At 44.0% G+C, this 19901-nt stretch overlaps 1 protein-coding gene across 3 annotated transcripts in view; it reads right to left on the minus strand.

Moving 5' to 3' along the window:
• The window catches only part of NPHP4 (nephrocystin 4), a 187221-nt gene that overhangs the window by 66587 nt on the left and 100733 nt on the right, over window positions 1-19901 (minus strand). For 2 of the 3 annotated variants that reach the window (XM_038747231.1, XM_038747229.1), the window contains 2 exons: window positions 10920-11102; window positions 7521-7656 (listed from right to left, as the gene is read on the minus strand). In XM_038747231.1, the coding sequence (XP_038603159.1) occupies window positions 7521-7656; window positions 10920-11102 (319 nt within the window). Of the gene's footprint in view, window positions 1-7520; window positions 7657-9839; window positions 9895-10919; window positions 11103-19901 lie in introns of those variants that run through there. The other variant, XM_038747230.1, reaches the window with a different exon arrangement.

Consider the following 19901-nt stretch of genomic DNA (forward strand, 5'->3'; position numbering starts at 1 on the left):
CCTTTCAGGTGAGGAAGGGCTGAGGAGTGGTGAGTAGAGAGGAGAAAGCAGTGACTTCTCCATGTAAGACACTTAACATTCTCACGATTCTTTGAATTGAATTGGGTTTAGTGGCAGCCATGTCTCGGGGTAACAGTGTGAGGGAGGTTGGTGGGTCGCGAGGGATTTTCTGCATAGGACACATGTACTAGCCTGGCCCCCTTCACCCCGAGGAAGAGGGATTTCCACTTCAGACCCATTCTGCGCCCAGCCCAGTTCACTCCCTCTTGTGGTGGTGGCTGCTGACAACCTCCGTTTAGTAGAAATAGAATGTATTAAACGCTTACTGCGTGCAGAGTACTGTATTAAGTCTTGGGAGAGAATACCCAGGTGGGAATTAGACATGGTCCCTGACTCTCGTGGGGCTTGCCAGTTGCTCTCTGTTTTGGGGCGGGAAAACTACAGTGCTGTCAATCACTCAATTGCTGACATCTATTGAGCACCTACTCTTTTTTTATGGCATTTGTTAAGTGCTTACTATGTGCCCGGGACTGTTCTAAGCGCTGAGGTAGATAACAAGCTACTCAGCCCTAGACACTGACCTAAACACTTGGGAAAATACAACAGTAGCATGGCACATGCTCCCCACCCTCAGGGAGGTCTTGATCTCTTGGGGAGATGGGAAAAGTGATTTACAGAGAACAAAAGCTGGAGTAAGAACAGGTGTAAAGCAGGAAGCTGATCTAATAGAAATGCCTCTTCCTGGGTCCAGGAAGGGGGTGGATGGAAAATGGCCACAGGGGGTATCTGACTTCCTCGGTCACCCCCATATTATTCTCCTGGGGAATAATAATAATAATAATAATAATGATGGCATTTGTTAAGCACTTACTATGTGCCAAGCACTGTTCTAAACTCTGGGGGAGATACAAGGTAATCAGCTTGTCCCACACTGGGCTCACAGTCTTAATCCCCATTTTACAGATGAGGTAACTGAGGCCCAGAGAAGTGAAGTGACTTGCCCAAAGTCACCCAGCTGATAAGTGGCAAAGCCAGGATTAGAACCCATGACCTCCGACTCCCAAGCCTGGGCTCTTTCCACTGAGCCACGTGGAGGAAGAAAGAAGTGTATCAGCAAGATACCCATTCCCCCTTGTGTATCCTTTCTGAATACTTCTGTCCACTGTTTCTTCTCTAACTGCTCTGGCGACTTGACACCTGTCCACATGTTTTGTTTTGTTGTCTCTCTCCCCCTTCTAGACTGTGAGCCCGTTGTTGGGTACCGACTGTCTTTATATGTTGCCAACTTGTACTTCCCAAGCGCTTAGTACAGTGCTTTGCACACAGTAAATGTTCAATAAATGATTGAATGAATGAATGAATGGAGTGAGGAAACAATTCTGCAGACCAAAGCGCACCCCTCATCCCCGAGAAGCAGAAGTCACAGCTGCAGAGGGCCAGGGTGCTGAGGCAGGGGAAGGAGGGGCATGTGTTAGCTACTGAAGCAGTATGGCTCAGTGGAAAGAGCACGGGCTTTGGAGTCAGAGGTCATGGGTTCAAATCCCGGCTCCACCAATTGACAGCTGTGTAACTTTGGGCAAGTCACTTAACTTCTCTGTGCCTCAGTTATGTCATCTGTAAAATGGGGATTAAGACTGGGAGCCCCTGTGGGACAACCTGATCACCTTGTAACCTCCCCAGTGCTTAGAACAGTGCTTTGCACATGTAGTAAGCCCTTAATAAATGCTATCATTATTATTATTATTATTACTGGGCTGGTGAACAGACAGCTTCACTGCTCCCAGAGATGCCACCACTGCTACAGCCTGGTATTTGTACAGAGGAGGGTGTGAATATGATAGCCCAGGAGAGAGGAAGAGAGAGGCAGAGAGAGAGAGAGACTGACAAAAGCCTCCATTAGGGAATGGAAAAATGGGGGGGGGGGGGGGGGGGGAGAAACAGCAGCAGCAGCCCAGGGAAGGAAGGTGAAAGAGATGTGGTTTGTGATGAAATTGCAGAGTTCAGCTGAACTCTCTTTGCTGTTAGACAATTTAGATTCTGCTACAGTCTGACCCTTGGAAGGGGAGAAGGGAAAACATGTCAAGCCTGTTTTTTCTTTCCCCTTCCTCAGAGGATGGTGTGAGGGTGCATTCTTGGGGGTTTCTGCCGGGTAGCAGAAGCAACAAGACCCAGTGGAAAGAGCATGGGACTGAGAGTCAGAGGATCTGAATTCTAATCCTGGTTCTGCCACTTGTCTTCCATGTGACTTTGAGCAAGTCACTTAGCTTCTCTGAGCTTCAGTTACTTCATCTGTAATGGTAATTTCTCCTGGAAGTACTACATAAATTGGGCTTCAGTCCTCCCTTGGTTCTCCTCCTGACTTGCAGGCCATTCCTTCTCAGTATCTTTCACAGGCTTCTCCTCTGCCTTCCACGCGCCTAACTTCAGGAGTCTCTCAAGGCTTACTTCTGGATACCCTCCTATTCTCTATCAATACCCATTCTCTTGGAGAATGCATTCACTCCCATGGCTTCAATATCTTTCCATGGATTATTCCCCAAATCTACCTCTCCAACCTTCTGTCCTTCTCTGCAGTCTTGCATTTCCTCCTGCAATCAAGATATCTCTACTTGGGTATCCCACCGACACCTCTAACCTAACATGTCCAAATCAGAGCTCCTAATCTTCCCACCCAAATGCTGTTCACCCCCATACTCTTCCATCACTGTAGATAACATCACTATCCTTCCTATCTGTCTCATAAACCTGTAACTTTAATTATTTTTATTAGTGTGGTATTTATTAAATCCTTACTAGGTGCCAAGCAACTTTCACACTTCACTCCTCTAAAGCCAACCTACCCACTTTACCTCAAAATTATTTGTCTTACGCTGACCCCTACCCATGTTCTCCCTCTAGCCTGGAACTCCCTCCCCTTTCATATCTTTACTTCCCAAGCACTTAGTATAGTGCTCTGCACACAGAAAGCGCTCAATAAATATGATTGAATGACTGAATGAATGAATATCTGACAACCACTCCCCCCACCTTTACAGTCTTAGCAAAATCATATTTCCTCCAAGATGCCTTCCCCGCTTAAGTCCTTACGTCCCCTATTTGACCTCCATTCTGTGTCACCACTGCACTTGGGTCCGTATCCCTTAAGTACTTGATAGTCACCCCATGACCATCCCCTCAGCTCATAATCTACCATTTTCCCTCTCTGTTATTTATCTTGATATCTGTCTGTCTTCCTGTCTCGTCTGTAAGCTACCTTTGAGCAGGGTTCATGTCTACTAATAATAGTAATAATAAAAAAAATTGTGGTGTTTGTTAAGCACTTATTATGTGCCAGACACTGTACTCAGTGCTGGGGTAGATACAAATTTATCAGGTTGGACACAGTCCCTGTCCCACATGGGGCTGTCCCCATTTTATAGATGAGGGAACTGAGGCACAGAGAAGTTAAGTGACTTGCCCAAGGTCACACAGAAGACAAGTGGCAGAGCAAGGATTAAAACCTAGGTACTTCTGGTGCCCAGGCCCATGCTACATCCACTAGGCTATGCTGCTTCTCTCCCAAGCACTTAGTATAGTGCTCTGCATGCAGTAAGTTTTCCATAAACACCATTTCTTGACTGAGTACACCCAGGAAAAGATGGGACTTGCTCAGGTCCCCCAGCCTCTTTCACCCTCTCATACCTCAAACAGCAAACAGAAGTGCAAAAAGGAGACAGGGAGCTGGAAAGCTACTTGAGTTGGAAGCTTGGTTGACTCTCCCTGAACTGCTTACTCCCTTGAGTGTCATTACAGCATTATAAAGTCTCGACGATCCCCTTTGATTGCTGGAGAATCAAACAGCTTCAACGGCTGCCACTGGGCTGTCAACCAACGTTCCCATTTTCAAGACTGACTCTTCAATTACTTAGCGATCATTGAGCCACACAGCCTATTCTTTTGCCTTCAGATGAAGACTTCAGTGAGCTTCTCCCTGGGGATTGGGCCACAGACAGCTCTATTAAGTGAGGCTGGGAGATTAATCCTACGCTGACCCTGCCCTTCCACCATGAATGCCCAACAGCTTTAGGATGCTCACCACTGTTAATGACTCCTAACAGGGCTCATTCAAGCAGATGAGCACCAATCATTCAATTGATCATAATTATTGAGCACTTACTGTGTGTAGAGCACTGTAATAAGTCTGCAGAGTTCTGCAGAGTTGGTATCACAGTCCCTGTCCACCACGAGCTTAGAGTCCAGAGGACAGTATCTTAACTGCAGGATGGAACCAACAGCTTGGGCCACAAAGTGCCACATTAGTGAGATGATAAGCTTGTCATGTCGATGTTTGAAACTAATGTTGGGAACAATCTGGTTAGCAGATCCACAGAACAAAAAGGAAAAAAAAATTCAAAAACCAGCAGAGAGCTGGCTTTCCAGGGAGGTGGAAGGATTCCTCAGGAGGTGGTTTGTGTTGAAACAATCAATTATTAGTTTTCCCAGATAAATATGCTCCATTCACTCAGCAAGCCCCAAACTAGCAGGCAGACAGGCTGCCAACCCACCAGCGTTTGGGCCAAGAAAATAAATGGCATTGCCACCACCTGTTGAGAAATATGCTGAATGGGATTATTTTAATAAATTTGAATGTCAGCTCACAGAGATGTTTCCCAGTGTGGCGGAATGAGTGAGGCTGCCACAAGGGAGCCAATGTGCAGATAAGGTGTTTGGAAAGATCTTCTAGAAAGTGTCAGTATCATGTGGAATGGGAAAGATCCTGGAAGGGAAACCCTCTGCTTGGTAGCTAGTAGATAGAGCATGGGCCTGGGAGTCAGAAGGTGAAGGGTTCTAATCCTGCTTCTGCCGCTGTCTGCTGTGTGACCCTGGGCAAGTCACTTCAATTTTCTGTGCCTCAGATACCTCATCTGGAAAACAGGGATTAAGACTGTGAGCCTCATGTGGGACAGGGAGTGTGTCCAAACTGATTAGCTTGTATCTGCCCTAGCACTTAGAATAGTGATTGACACACAGTAAGTGCTTAATAAATACCATCATCATCATATCTTTCCAGGCAGGCCCTATGCAGGAAGAGACTCCTAGGAGACTAGCAGTCCCAAAACGTTCCATCACCTGACTGATGGGACCCTCTTAGCGACCAAAGTCCAAAGCAGAAGCAGGTTTGTAAGAGGTCTAAGAATCCTCTGAAGATCATGAAGAGCTTGCTGAAAACCTTCCTGTGTACCTATTAAAATTTTTTAAATTTATATATTTCTTTGTACATTTGATTTTTTAATTACATTTGTTAAGCACTTACTATGTGCCAGGCACTGTACTAAGCACTGGGGTGGATACAAGCAAATTGGGTTGGACACGATCCCTGTCTCATGTTGGGCTTGCAGTCTCAATCCCCATTTTCAAGATGAGGTAACTGAAGCACAGAGATGTGAAATGACTTGCCCAATGTCACAGAGCAGACAAGTGGCAGGGCTGGGATTAGAACCCATGAACTTCTGACTCCCAAGCTCATGATCTATCCACTAGGCCACTCTGCTTCTCAATTTGATTACTTATTCCACCATTTCACCCTGAGATATTTGTATCTACTTCCTGCTATAGTCTTATTCTTCTTCCTGGTTTCACTATTTGAAAACAATTTTTTGTCTGCCTCACCCATTAAATTTGAGGGGAGGAAGGTGCCCCTTGCTCATATTGTTCTATACCAAGTGTTTAGTACTAGCAATCTATAGGCAATCAGTAAATTTAACTTGACCAAAAAATATCCAAGATTCAAATCCCATCAGGGGTAGTTCCTTGTACTCAAATTCGGAATCAATCAAGCAACTGCATTTATTGACCACTTACTCTGTGTGTGTGTGTGTGTGTGTGTGTGTGTCTCTGTGTGTGTGTGCTGTACTAAGCAACTTAGGAGAGTACAATACAACAGAGTTGGTAGACATGCTTCCTGCCCACAATAATAAAAATATTGGTGACATTTGTTAAGTGCTTACTATGTGTCAAGCACTGTTCTAAGCGCTGGGATAGATACAAGCTAATCAGGTTAGACACAGTCCCTGTCCCACATGGGGCTCACAGCCTTAATCCCCATTTTATAAATGAGGTAACTGAAGACAGAGAAGTTAAGTGACTTGCCCAAGGTCACACAACAGAAAAGTGGCAGAGCTGGGATTGGAACCCAGGTCCTTTTGACTCTCAGGCCTGTTCTCTATCCACTAGGCCATTCTGCTTCCAGTTTAGAGGGGAGAGACAGATTTTAAAATAAATTATGGATATTCATTCAATTCAATCTTATTTATTGAGCACTTACTGTGTGCAGAGATATGTACATAAGTACTGTGAGGCTGGAGGTGGGGTGGATATCTAGTGCTTAAAGGGTACAGACCCAAATGCATAGGAAATAGAGAAGGGAAAAGGAGTATGGGAAATGAGGGCTGAGTCGGAGAAGGCCTCAAGGTAAGGCTTTGAAGGTGGTTCATTGTTTATGAAGTGGGAAGGATTTCCAGGCCCGTGGGAAGACGTGGGTAAGGGGTCACAGACAAGACAGACCAGATTGAGGCACAGTGAGTATAAGGCTACTTGCATGCATGTGTTTTAAGTTTGTCCCATTACACCGCATGTGTCTTGAGGACAGGGACTTGCTTACTCCCTCAGCACCTAGCCCAGTAGTCACAGTAGCACAATGAATAATAATAATAATGATGATGATGGTATTTGTTGAGCGCTTACTTTGTGCCAAGAACTGTTCTAAGAGCTGGGGTAGATACAAGGTAATCAAGTTGTCCCACATAGGGCTCACAGTCTTAATCCCCATTTTACAGATGAGGTAACTGAGGCACAAAGAAGTGAAGTGGCTTGCCCAAGGCCACACCGCAGACAAGTGCCAGAGCCAAGATTAGAACTCACGTCTTCTGACTCCCAAGCCTGTGTTCTTTCCACTTAGCCACGTCACTTCCCTTAACGTCAACTGACCAATTCTCTAGACACCCATGTGAATCTAGGAGAACACAGCTGCCGTCAGGTTCTTTTAGAATGGCAATGACATAGTGGCAACCGTTTTCCTGGTTGCCTTGGAATTGCCCACTAGTACCAAGCTCTCCTAGCTCACAAACAATTCCAGGCAGAAACAGCAACTTCTTTTACATTAAAAAATCATTAAGGATTGATGTTTCTTGTACGAAGCCTTGTTGCCAAATAATTGTTTGTGTTCTCATGTACTAACTCCAAATCTTCGGTTCAGATGTAAAGTGCCCTCTGGGGGGTGTCTCTGCAGCTGCAGATTCCCCAAACAACTGAACTGTCTGTCAGACTGAACCTTGCAAACCACCAAACACCGAGTCACCCAGAACCGCTGTTCAATTCTGCAACTTGGAAAGCGGGGCATCAAGTGGAAACCCAGTGAATCTGCTCACATAAAGTTGGCTGTGGTCGTTCTCTCAGAAATTTGGTGATTATTGAGTAGGATTAAGGAACAGATGGAATTCATGCTGTGTGCTCAAAAAGTTAGCACCCTGGAAAACACTTACTCGATGAAGGAGTAGGCGGCTTCTTCGTACGCCGTAGTTCTTGGATGTTGCCTGCAGAATCTGTGGAGGCTCCAAAGTGTTCTTCTGGGCTAAGTGAGAATTGGAACTGGATAGTGCCCGATTCCACTTGCTTCACCTAAAATTAAAGCCAAGGGTATTTTTTTAAACGATGAAGTCTTATGAAAAACACGTGCGGCTTTTTTGAGTGGCTTTCCTGTAGTGCTTCTAAGCCTGTGGTAAAAGCTTCAAAAATTGAACTAAGAATGTCAGGCAGAATGCCCACATTTTAAAAAAAATTCTAAAGATGGTGACCCTAGATTAGAATACTGCCATTGTGTTTAAGGAGGAGAAGGTGAGCAAGGGGCCCAAACTCAAAAATGTCACTTTACAAAAATCAACCAAAGGAACATTTGGGAACAGGCTATTCAAGGATTTTCATATTGAAAAGAAGACTATTGACTGAATAAAATGAGGGCCCAGGAACAAGGGCTGGGTGTTTACATTGCCATTTGGATTATGTCTGGGTCTTGTAATAAACTTCACCACTGAGTAGAGTAAGAAGTGCACTTTCTTCTAAAATCCCTGAAGAACATCTGGATTCTAATCCCACCTCCGCCACTTGTCTTCTGTGTAACATTGGGCAAGTCACTGAACTTCTCTGTGCCTCAGTTACCTCATCTGCAAAATGGGAATTCCTGGGTGGGACATGGATTGTTTCTAACCTAATTAGCTTGTGCCTACCCAGCGCTTAGTAAAGTGCATGGCACATTGTAAATGCCTAACAAATATCATTAAAAATAAAATCTACTCAGAGACATGAAGAGGAGTGCTCAGCTTCCATGATCTGATGTGCAAATGCCTTTTTAATTTTATTTGTTAAATGCTTATTATGTGCCAGGCATTATACTAAGTACTGGGGTAGGTAAATAGAAGCTAATCAGGTTGGACACAGTCCATGTCCTACATGAGGCCCACGTCCATTCTACAGAAGAGGTAACTGAAGCACAGAGAAGTTAGGTGGCTTGCCCAGCAGACAGGCAGTGGAGTTGGCATTAGAACCCAGGTCCCCTGACTCCAACCAGGCCCCAGCCACTAGGCCACGCTGCTTCTCATAGTTCATGTCATTTTTTTCCTACCATCATCTGCACTTTTGGGCTAGACCGGAAAAAAAGCTTTCCTCATGTTAAGTTTGGAAATGAATCTTTCAAATTTGGAAAATGCTTGTTTATAAGGAATAAGGTATGGACTTTGCACTAGAAATTGCCGCAGCCTCTGTTGCCTGATAAATGCAGAGCACATAGATCCTGTGAGTTACTCGGCATAAGCCCAGCTCCCGTGAGCTTCCCAAGGTCTGCGTCCTCACTCAATCGTAATAAAGTCTCCACCTGAAATCCTAATTGAGCAAAAGCCCTTCGGAGGAAAAAGGCCTTGAAATTCACTTTTCAAAAGTCAACGGCAGCCTACTTTAGTTCATAAAATAGGTAGCAATCAGAGAAGGGGCTTAGTTACACTTCTCCACTTCACAAAACCTACCCTCTTTCCTGTCAGACAGTAGCTTACAGGAAATGATGAAACCCAATTAAAAGGGGCTTCACTGGATTTTCCCCTTCAGATCCCCTGCAAGCTCATGCCTCCACAGACCTTGCCAAGTTCCTGAATAATTTTAGTTCTATACAGCAGTTCAGCATTTCAGGGGACATATGTCACATCTGTGTATTTCTGAATTGCACTTCAACGCTCAGTCTACAGTATTTCCTGGGAACCTTCTTATGCAAGCAATGTACAGATCTCAAGAGCCCTATTACTGCCCATCTTCAAATGACGAAAGCATCCCTTAGGGATAAAGGGCATGGTAAGCAACAGCTCAGGGAGCCCGAAATTGAACAGAATAAATTTCTATCACATAAATAACATTTTCTATACCCCCAGGTTCACCATTTAGCACTTTGGGTGGCAATTTTCAGTAATAAGAGCTCACACAAAGCCTTGAGGGGGAAAAGGAAAGTTGGGTTCATAATGAAGGATGCCCCCGGTAATGAGAGACACAGAATAAACTGATGCAACCGGCAGAATCCAGTGCCCCTATTGCTATTATCCGAACCCATCAATAACGGCCCTGGGAAATGAGTTTCTCTTGAGTCATAATCCAGATGACACTCTGAAATAGAAAGCCTTTTCCCTAGCCTGCCACATGAAACACTGCAATGCTCAGTGATTCAGAACAAGACTCGATAGAAAATGCTAAGACACATTTTGGAACTGAAAGTGTTAGAGTCTCGGCGGATTAAACTACTATAAAAAAAAATAATCCGAACATACCATATTCACAACTTTCTCCCAGGAATCAAATACTTCACCAAGCCCAGAGAAAACAGCCACATGCAAACACAACTCTGGGCTCATTTTCAGAATACCTATCAACAACGAAGACACTAAGAGTTCCCAGGAATCCTGCTGGACAAATGAAGATGATACAAAGCATATGATGAACTGGAGGCCAATAAGTAGAAGATGGAATGTCATTTTTTTAAATCAAAAGTTTAATCAAAGTGGATCCTTTTCACGGCCAAATTCTGTTGGGGAAGACAACCCACATCTAAAACTGTTCACCGCATGACTGCAAGCATTACTCAAATTCACTGGGCCATAGAGTTAAAAGTGATATCGGGGCATATTTTTTGAAAGGAATTCTCTCTAGAAAATCCTTTTTTGAATTTAAACTGGCACTAGGCAAAGCTAACTTAAAGTGTCAAGAAGGTTAGCAGGGATCATCCTGTGCAGAAAAAACTAAGGATTCCAGAGCCCCTTACTGCTATCGTCACCTCTGTTCAAGGAACTCCAAAGTCAGCATGTTCCTCTGACAAACAGAAAACACTTTCCATTTTCCCAGTTCGCCTCTTCGACTCCAATGGTACCCACGGTTGACAGTGGGTGAGGGGTAGTGAGCAGCAGTTGTCAATTAAACAGTCTCTGAGCCAATCAGGAGGCACAAATGAAGCTACAGTTCATTGGAAAATAACACTTACCCATCCAGTCTCAACCTGATCACTTTTAATCTAGACTGTGAGCCCACTGTTGGGTAGGGACTGTCTCTATATGTTGCCAACTTGTACTTCCCAAGCGCTTAGTACAGTGTTCTGCACACAGTAAACACTCAATAAATATGATTGATTGATTGATTGATTTTAATCCTTCCATGCTGCACTGAGGCAAAAAATACTCACTGCAAACTGTACCCTCCATCCTCCAGTAATGCGGGTCTCATTACAGCTGATAGGAAATGAGCAGATTCTGCCAATTTTTTCCAAACAGATATTAAATTTCCTCCAAGCAGACTGGGTCAGAATAACCCGGGGGAGGATAAATTCAGTGGAGCAGTAACAAGAATTTGTGATTTACCTCTTCTGAACTCATACTGGCTGAAGGGATCTTGTACACCAGGCATCGGGTGGGGTTAGGCCGGGCTCCTCCTTGAAGGGGTAAAGTCACATTTTTGGAGCTGGATTCCAGCAATGGGGTCCAAACGGCCCACCGGACTGTGTGCATGAAGGCCATGCTGGACAAAGAGGTAACCGAGGCAGCCTACGATTAAAAGACGTGACACCTGACATGAATAACAAAACAGCACCACTGAAACAAAGCGAGCTCTTTCCTAGGCAATTAAAACATTTGAACAAAATTCCATTCACTCTCCTGACCCTGGTATATGGTATTAGACTCAAACACTCAGCGGGACGGTAGCTGTTTCTTTGGTAAATCCAATCTGGGGCCGAATCATAAAGGAAGCTCAGATCTCCTGAATTTTCTTTATTCCCCGGCCTCTCTGAGTAGCATCTTTTCTTATACTTTTCACTGCTTCTTTAAAGATTGGTTTTGGGGGACAAGTTCAGTAAGTGCTTTGTGGGTGGGTGAAGAGATTTTCTTGAGGAAGCAAGGGGGACTGAGAAGGAAAAGGAGTATCGGGGAGGGGAAGAAAGAAGACAGGGAAGAGGAGAGAGAGGAAAAGGGGGAGGAATGGAATGAGAGAGGAAGGTAAGAAAGATGAGGGAGAAAAAGGAGGAGAGAGAACAGGAAAGACAGGAAGGGAAAGAAGAGAAGGAGGTGAAGTTGATTTCTTTAGTTAAAGCAAAAGAAAAATCATTTCTCCAAACCACGCCTTTCTCTGGCTCAATTTCTGCCTGGAGACAACTTTCACAATCAAGGCATAACTTTGTACTCACCCAAGTTCTCACTACACTGTTCTGCACATAATAAGCATTCAATAAATATGACTGTTTGATTATCCAAACTAGTGGTGATGTAAACTCCCACAAACCCTATGGAACTCAGAGAGTAGCATAATTACCTTTGCTATGTTGGGACAACAGGCAACAGAACCAAATTCCCTTATACTTGTTGCTATTCAATGACCCCCCCAAGCAGTTAAATTTCCCCATAGAAGCAAATGATAACTAGCACTGAGTGGAGGGTTAGCGCTCTGCACACAGTAAGCGCTCAATAAATACAATTGAATGAGAAGCAGTTTGGCCTAGTGGAAAGAGTCTGGGCCTGGGAGTCAGATGACCTGGGTTCTAATCCCAGCTCTGCCACTTGTCAGTTGTGTGACCCTGGGCAAGTCACTTAACTTCTCTGCGTCTCAGTTACTTCATCTGTAAAATGGGAATTAAGAACTGTGATCTGCAAGAGGGACAGGGACTGTATCCAACCAGATTAGCTTGTATCTACCCCAGCACTTAGGAGAGTGTCTGGCACTTAGTAAGCCCTTAACAAATTTCACAAAAAAAGACACAAGACACTATATTTTGTGAAGAAAATCATTAAGAATGTATCTGCAGCACTCAACTTGAGAAAGTGTGATAAAACGCTTCCACTTCCATTCATTTACTGCCAAATGGAATATAGAAAACTAAATGCTTCTGCCATTCTTCACAGGGCTAAGCAAGCAGCTTGGGAATTTGCCATTGTATTCAACAGGAGGAAAGAAACATCTGGAACCCCTCTGGGGTCAGATTGGACAGGTTTTGTGGGTTCCCCCAGGTAAATCCAAGATCCACTGGCCTGTCACATGGAAGCCCGCCCCGAACCCACGAACAGCAAGCATGATAGACAATTGAAAGGCAGGTAGAATCAGTGCTAATCAAATGAGACTAAGGGGTAAAAAGGAGACAAAGTGAAAGAAGAGGGAAGGTCTGAGTGATCTAGAGTCCAAGGCACCAAAGAAGCTAGGAAAGTGGAGGAGAAAGACTGGAAAGAGCCTATACTAAGTAGGATGACTTAGCTACTACATTCCAGAATCCTTCTGGATTTGGGCTTCAGAAGGGAGCCACTGTAAAATGAAAATTCAACATTAGCAAATTAGCAAAGCTGGAATCCTTGGGGAATGGGTGGGGTTGGTTAATCAAATATGCCAGACAGTCAAGAGTCAGGGCTGCCCACCCAAGAGAATTAGCAATGCAGTGATCCTGTAGTCTTACTACTTTGTGCCATCCCAAGTCCTTCATTTATTCATTCATTCAATTGTATTTATTGAGTGCTTACTGCGTGCAAAGCACTACACTAAGCACTTTGGAGAGTACAATACAATAATAAACAGACACATTGCTGCCCACAACCAGCTCACAGTACAGAGGGGGAGACAGATATTAATATAAATTAATGGATTAAATAAATAAGGAAATTACAGATATATACATATGTGTTATGGGATTGGGTGGGAAGATGAATGAAGGAGCAAGTAAGAGTGGTGCAGAAGGGCGTGGGAGAGGGGTAGGGGAGGGCTTAGTCAGGGGAAGGCCTCTTGGAGGAGATTTGCCCTCAGTAAGGTTTTGAAGAAGGTGGGAGCAATTATCTGTCTGATATGAGGAGGAAGGGCGTTCCAAGCCAGAGGCAGGACACGGGCGAAAGGTCGACGGTGAGATAGTCGTGACTGAGGTACAGTGAGAAGGTTAGCATTAGAGGAACCAAGTGTGAGGGCTGGGTTGTAGTAGGAGAGTAGCGAGGTGAGGTAGGAGGGAGGTTTAAAGCCAATGGTGAGGAGTTTGTGTTTGATGCAGAGGTGGATGGGTAATGGATGGGTAACCACACAAGTTTCCTGAGGAGTGGGGAAATATGGCCTGAATGTTTTTGAAGGCAAAAGATTCGGGCAGCAGAATGGAGTATGGACTGGAGTGGGGGAGAGACAGGAGGCAGGGAGGTCAGAAAGGAGGCTGATACAATAATCAGGATGGGATAGGATAAATGCTTGCGTTAATGTGGTAGCAATTAAGATGGAGAGGATAGGGCAGATTTTGGTGATGTTGTGAAGGTAGAACTGACAAGATTTAGTGATGGCTTCAATATGTGGGTGGAACCAGAGAGTGGAGTCAAGGATAATACCAAGGTTACAGGCTTGTAAGACAAGAATGATGGTGGTGCTGTCAACAGTGATGGAAAAGTGATGCTTAGTCAGTACTCAACAAATTCCACTGATGAGGATTATGGCCACACAGAGAGACATCGCAAAGAGCTGGATTTTTGGAGGATCTATACAGGGTTTCAAGCCCCGTCACCCACAGTGACCGAGCACATGGCAGTGACCAGTGGGATGGGCCAGGGCCACAGTTCAGATTTGAGTGAATGTGCTCGTTCTTCAAGAACCCTAACTGAACCGCCCCCATGTTGACCAGAGGGTAGGGCACTTGGCATCATCAAGAGGGAGCATATCTTAGGGAAAGGAATATTTTCATGGATGTTATTTATATTGAGATTACTCTGTGAGTGAAGAAATGCTTGTGGCTTAGTGGAAAGCTCACGGGCCTGGAAGTCAGAAGATTTGGCTTCTAACCCTGGCTCTGTCAATTGCTTGTTGTGTGACTTTGGGCAAGTCACTTCATCTCTCTGTGCCTCAGTTTCCTCAACTTCGAAGTGGGGATTCATTACCTGTTCTCCCTCCTACTTAAACTGTGAGCCCCATGTGGGACAGGGACTGTGTCCAACCTGATAAACGTGTATGAACCCAACCACTTAGAACAGTGCTTACTGTAAGCACTTAACAAATACCATTCATAAAGTAGCTAACACTTTGGAAACTTTTTTCACTGTGGTCTAGGAGACAGAGAACTGAAAAGTTTACTGGAAAGCTTAGTTATCTTCTTGGTTCCACCAGAAGGGCTGCGTGACTCTGGGCAAGTAACTTCCTTCGATGCCTCAATTTCACCCTCGGGGAAATTAAAAATAGTATTAGTCTCTTCTCTGACTCCCAGGAATGCTGTGGGGATTCATATCAAAATTTCTGTGGATTCTTGGAAAAACACTTTCTAAAATTAGGGCTGCCCCCTGGCTATTACAAAGACAAAAATCACGACCTATAACTAAATGAAAGAAGTTTACCCAACTCTTTTTTAAATCTGCACTCTAACTTCCTTGCCTTCTGTGCAAATCCTTCTGTTTAAACTTTTTAAAATGAGCTCAATCCAATAACTAATTTTTCCAATTTTATAGTTCTCTTCAGGGCTTCCGCTCTCCTGCTCTCAATCAATATAAATCTCTTCTGTCTGCTGTGGGTGTTAGGTACATAAATATCCATTTTTGCCCCCCTGCTTTTACCCCCAATGGCTCTATCAAGAGATGTTTAGTGCATGCTCAATGAACCCCTCCCAGAGACCTTGGGTGGGACAATTAGAGCCTCGTGGTGAATCAATTGCCATTGATTAACAAACATATTCTCACTACTAGAGAAGCAGCGTGGCTCAGTGGAAAGAGCGCGGGCTTTGGAGTCAGAGGTCACGGGTTCAAATCCCGGCTCCGCCAATTGTCAGCTGTGTGAATTTGGGCAAGTCACTTCACTTCTCTGGGCCTCAGTTACCTCATCTGTAAAATGGGGGTTTAAGACTGTGAGCCCCCCGTGGGACAACCTGATCACCTTGTAACCTCCCCAGCGCTTAGAACAGTGCTTTGCACATAGTAAGCACTTAATAAATGCCATCATTATTATTATTATTATTATTAAGTAGTAAAGTTAAGGTGGGGGGATGGGGGAGGGGGGAGTGTCGCTGCTAAATGCTTGAACTAGCCAAAGGGAATCCAGCTCTAGGGAGAAATTTGCCTAGGGACAAATGTGGAGAAGGAGCAAAAGCAGCATCCTGGTGATGAAGCTTGATAAGGTTTCCCCAGCGACAGGCCTCAAGCAATCCAGACAAGGATGAGTTCCTTCAAATTGTCTGGTCTGTCCACCTTAGAACTCCTTTATCCCAGTCACTTGGCTCACAGTTTTATTTAAATCAAGCCTAGATGTCTGTAGCCAGCAGTGCCTAGGATTTTAACAAAAGAGCTACCCCATGGAATAATGGGAACCAACCCAACCAAGAGCAAGAGCAGGGACATAGAGACTTGATCCCAGTAATCCAGGATTTTGAAAGTAAGCAGGAAATCTTTTGCACTCAAAAATTCCATTGGATTTAGAACTCCAACTGAACACAATCGTCCTGCCCCATTTACATTAAAATGATTTAGTTCCCTCCCAGTTCACTCTCTTGGTTTTTTTAATGATATTCGTTTAGTGCTTACTATGTGCCAGGCACCGTACTAAACACTGGGGGAGATACAAACTAATCAGTTTAGACACAGTCCATGTACCACATGGAGCTCATAGTCTTAATCCCCATTTTGCAGATGAGGAAACTGAGGCACAGTGAAGTGAAGCGACTTGCCCAAGGTCACACAGCGGAAAAGTGGCAGAACCAAGGTTAGAATCCAGGGTCTTCTGACTTCCAGGGCTATGCTGTATCCACTAGGTCCCACTGCTTCTCGTGGGTACGTCTATTAGTTACTTATACCTTTCTCAGCAATTGTCAATATGTTTATCAAATTATCCATTCAATTATTTATTCTGATTACTCTTTTTGTAAGTAATTTTATGCGCTTCTCCCCCATTAGCGTGTAAAAACTTTGTAGGCAGGAAATGTGTCACTTCTTTTGGTTGTACTTTCCCAAGTACTTAGTTCAGTCCATACGGTTGCACGATTATATCATTATTACTAATACTGGTCTATTGTGGAGTCACATTCCCAAAATGCTACTGGCAGGTAGATTTTTTAATAGTATTTGTTAAGTACTCCTACATGCCAAGCATTGTTCTAAGCACTGAGGCAGGTACAGGTTTATCAGATTGGACATTGCCCCTGTCCCCCATGGGGCTCACAGACTAAACTGGTGAGAAGGAATTTATCCCCATTATACAGACAAGGTAACTGAGGCACACAGTTATTAATTTATTAAGATCCCACAACAAGCAATTGGCATGAGCCAGGATAATAATTGTGGTATTTGTAAAGTGCTTGCTATGTGCCAGGCACTGTACTAGGTGCTAGGGTGGATATAAGCAAATCAGGTTGGACACAGTCACTGTCCTGCCATTTTTACAGATGAGAGAACTGAGGCACGGAGAAGTGAAGTGACTTGCCCAAGGCCACACAGCAAACAAATGGCGGATCCAGGATTAGAACCCATGAACTTCTGACTCCCAAACCCGTGCTCTATCCACTATCCCATGCTGCCCTGCTGCTTCCTCAGGTCCTCTGACACCCAGACATGGGATCTTTTCTCTACGCCATACTGGGAAGAGATGAGGTGGGAAAAATGTAGTCCCCACCACAGCCATATTGGTTTTTTCTCCATTTCTCTGCTGCCTCTTCAACCTTCTAAGTCCCCCATAAGACATCTAGTCCCAGAAGACCTGAGGTGCCAGTCCCTGCCTTGGGACCCAGTCTTTGTGCACAGCTACACCTAAAAGAACTACCCTCCTTGGTTGTATATATTTTTATTTCTGCCTCCCCAGATATTGTACAAGCTCCTTTTAGGCACGGAGCATAAACTGTGCTTCTGTTTTACTTTCCCAAGATTTTAGTACATATTCAATAGGTTCTCAATAATAATAATAATTGTGGTATTTGTTAAGCGCTTACTATGTGCCAGGCACTGTTCTAAGCACTGGGGTGGATACAAGCAGTAGTGTGGCTTAGTGGAAAGAGCACGGGCTTGGGAGTCAGAGGTCATAGGTTCTAATCCTGGCTCTGCCACTGATCAGCTGTGTGACTTTGGGCAAGCCGCTTAACTTTTCAGGGCCTCAGTTACCTCATCTGTAAAACAGGGATTAAGACTGTGAGCACCACGTGGGACAACATGATTACCTTGTATCTATGATTCAGTACTTAGAACACTGCTTTGCACATAGTAAGTGCTTAGCAAATGCCATTATTATTATTATTATTATCATTATTATTATTATTATCATACTACCAAATCAGGCTGGACATGGTCCCTGTCACATGTGGATAGGCCCATGCCATGCTACTTCTCCACCAACACCAATAAACACTAATAAATATCACCAACACAACTACTACTATAACTACAACTACAATAACTACTAGTAGTAGAATCATATTTATCAAGCACTTCTGTGTGCAGAGCACTGTACTAAGCACTAGGAAAGAGTACACAGGTGGGAATTAGGCAGGGACATGGACCTTGTCCTTTAAGGGGCTCAATAATCAATGAATATCAATTAGGGAAGCAGCATAGCTTAGTGGAAAGAACACCTGGGAGTCAGAGGACATGGGTTCTAATTCCGCTCTGCCACTTGTCTGCTGTGTGACCTTGGGCAAGCCACTTAACTTCTTTGTGCCTCAGTTACGTCATCTGTATAATGGGGATTAAGACTGTGAGCCCCACTTGAGACAAACTGATTACCTTGAATCTACTCCAGTGCTTAGAACATAATAATAATAATTATAATAATGATGGTATTTGTTAAGCACTTACTATGTGCAAAGCACTGTTCTAAGCATCGGGGAGGTTACAAGGTGATCAGGTTGTCCCACAGGGGGCTCACAGTTTTAATCCCCATTTTACAGATGAGGGAACTGAGGCACAGAGAAGTGAAGTGACTTGCCCAAAGTCACACAGCTGACAGTTGGAGGAGCCGGAATTTGAACCCATGACCTCTGACTCCAAAGCCCATGCTCTTTCCACTGAGCCACGCTGCTTCTCTATAATATTAATAATAATGGCATTTATTAAGCGCTTACTATGTGCAAAGCACCATTCTAAGCACTGGGGAGGTTATAAGGTAATCAGGTTGTCCCATGGGGGGCTCACAGTCTTAATCCCCATTTTACAGATGAGGGAACTGAGGCACAGAGAACTTAAGTGACTTGCCCAAAGTCACACAGTAAAGTCACACACAAAGTCACAAAGTAAGCGCTTAACAAATATAATAATAATAATAATAATCAATAGGAGAGAGGAGGTTGGAGACAGACATATCAGGAGCAATGAAACTATAAAACACTACAATGGCAAAGAGACAAAGACAAATACACGATATACACAAAATATTACTATTATACAGACTAAGGCCAGACACAGTTTAGGGATCCAGCCAGTCGGTTCAGGATTTTATCATTAATAATAATAGTAGAGTTTGTTAAAGGCTTACTATGTACCAAGCAATGTACTAAGCACTAGGTGGATACAAGATAACCAGGTCAGACACAGTCACTGTCCCACATGGGGCTTACAGTCTAAGTAAGATGGAGAACAGCTATTGATCCCCATTTTGCAGATGAGAAAATTGGACTTGCCCAAGGTCAAACAGCAGGTAGTGCCAGAGCCAAGACTAGAACCCAGGTGCTCAGACTTGCAGGCCCGTGCTTTATGCACTAGGTCATGCTGCTTCCCATTTAGAAGAAGAGGATTTTAATCCAACCACTGGACAGTTAAAGCAACTAGCATATAGCCTTTATACCTTCAGAAATATTAAGTTTTATGTCCTTACACCCCATTCTCCAGGAAATGGGCTGAAAAAAAATTGGGGGATATAATTTGAAAACATTAATTATACCTTTTGTTCATTTAATACTTTGGGACACGATGCCCATTATTTCTGCTCCTTCCATTGCCAGGAAACTATATAACAGATATTCAACTCTAGATTTCAGAATGTTTGTTTTGGAAATTACCAGCTGTAATCTCCCATGGTGACAGGTGAGGTGGTAAATGCTTGCTCGGATCCTCAGAGCCATTCTGTCACAACTGAGAAGCAGAACAATCACTATGGCATCGACCCTTTACAAAGTGTCTACGTTTCCCCACTTGCTACTGAAGTTGGACTTGGAGGTAATAGTTGTTCCGGAGGAATGAGAGCATCACTTGGTGGGAGATGGGATTCGGATGCATGGCTGAACATGGATGGATTAGGACAAAGCATCTTGTTAGAATGTCCTTGTCTTTCAAAAACCTTCTCCTTGAGAAAATGAGGCAGTCCTGACAAAACTCCTTAGCACTCAGTGATTGCAGGGAAAGAGATCCAGGAGTGAATGGGCAAATGCTGAAGAAACATTA

This window comes from Tachyglossus aculeatus, chromosome 5 (assembly GCF_015852505.1).
Source record: "Tachyglossus aculeatus isolate mTacAcu1 chromosome 5, mTacAcu1.pri, whole genome shotgun sequence".
Taxonomy (NCBI): domain Eukaryota; kingdom Metazoa; phylum Chordata; class Mammalia; order Monotremata; family Tachyglossidae; genus Tachyglossus; species Tachyglossus aculeatus.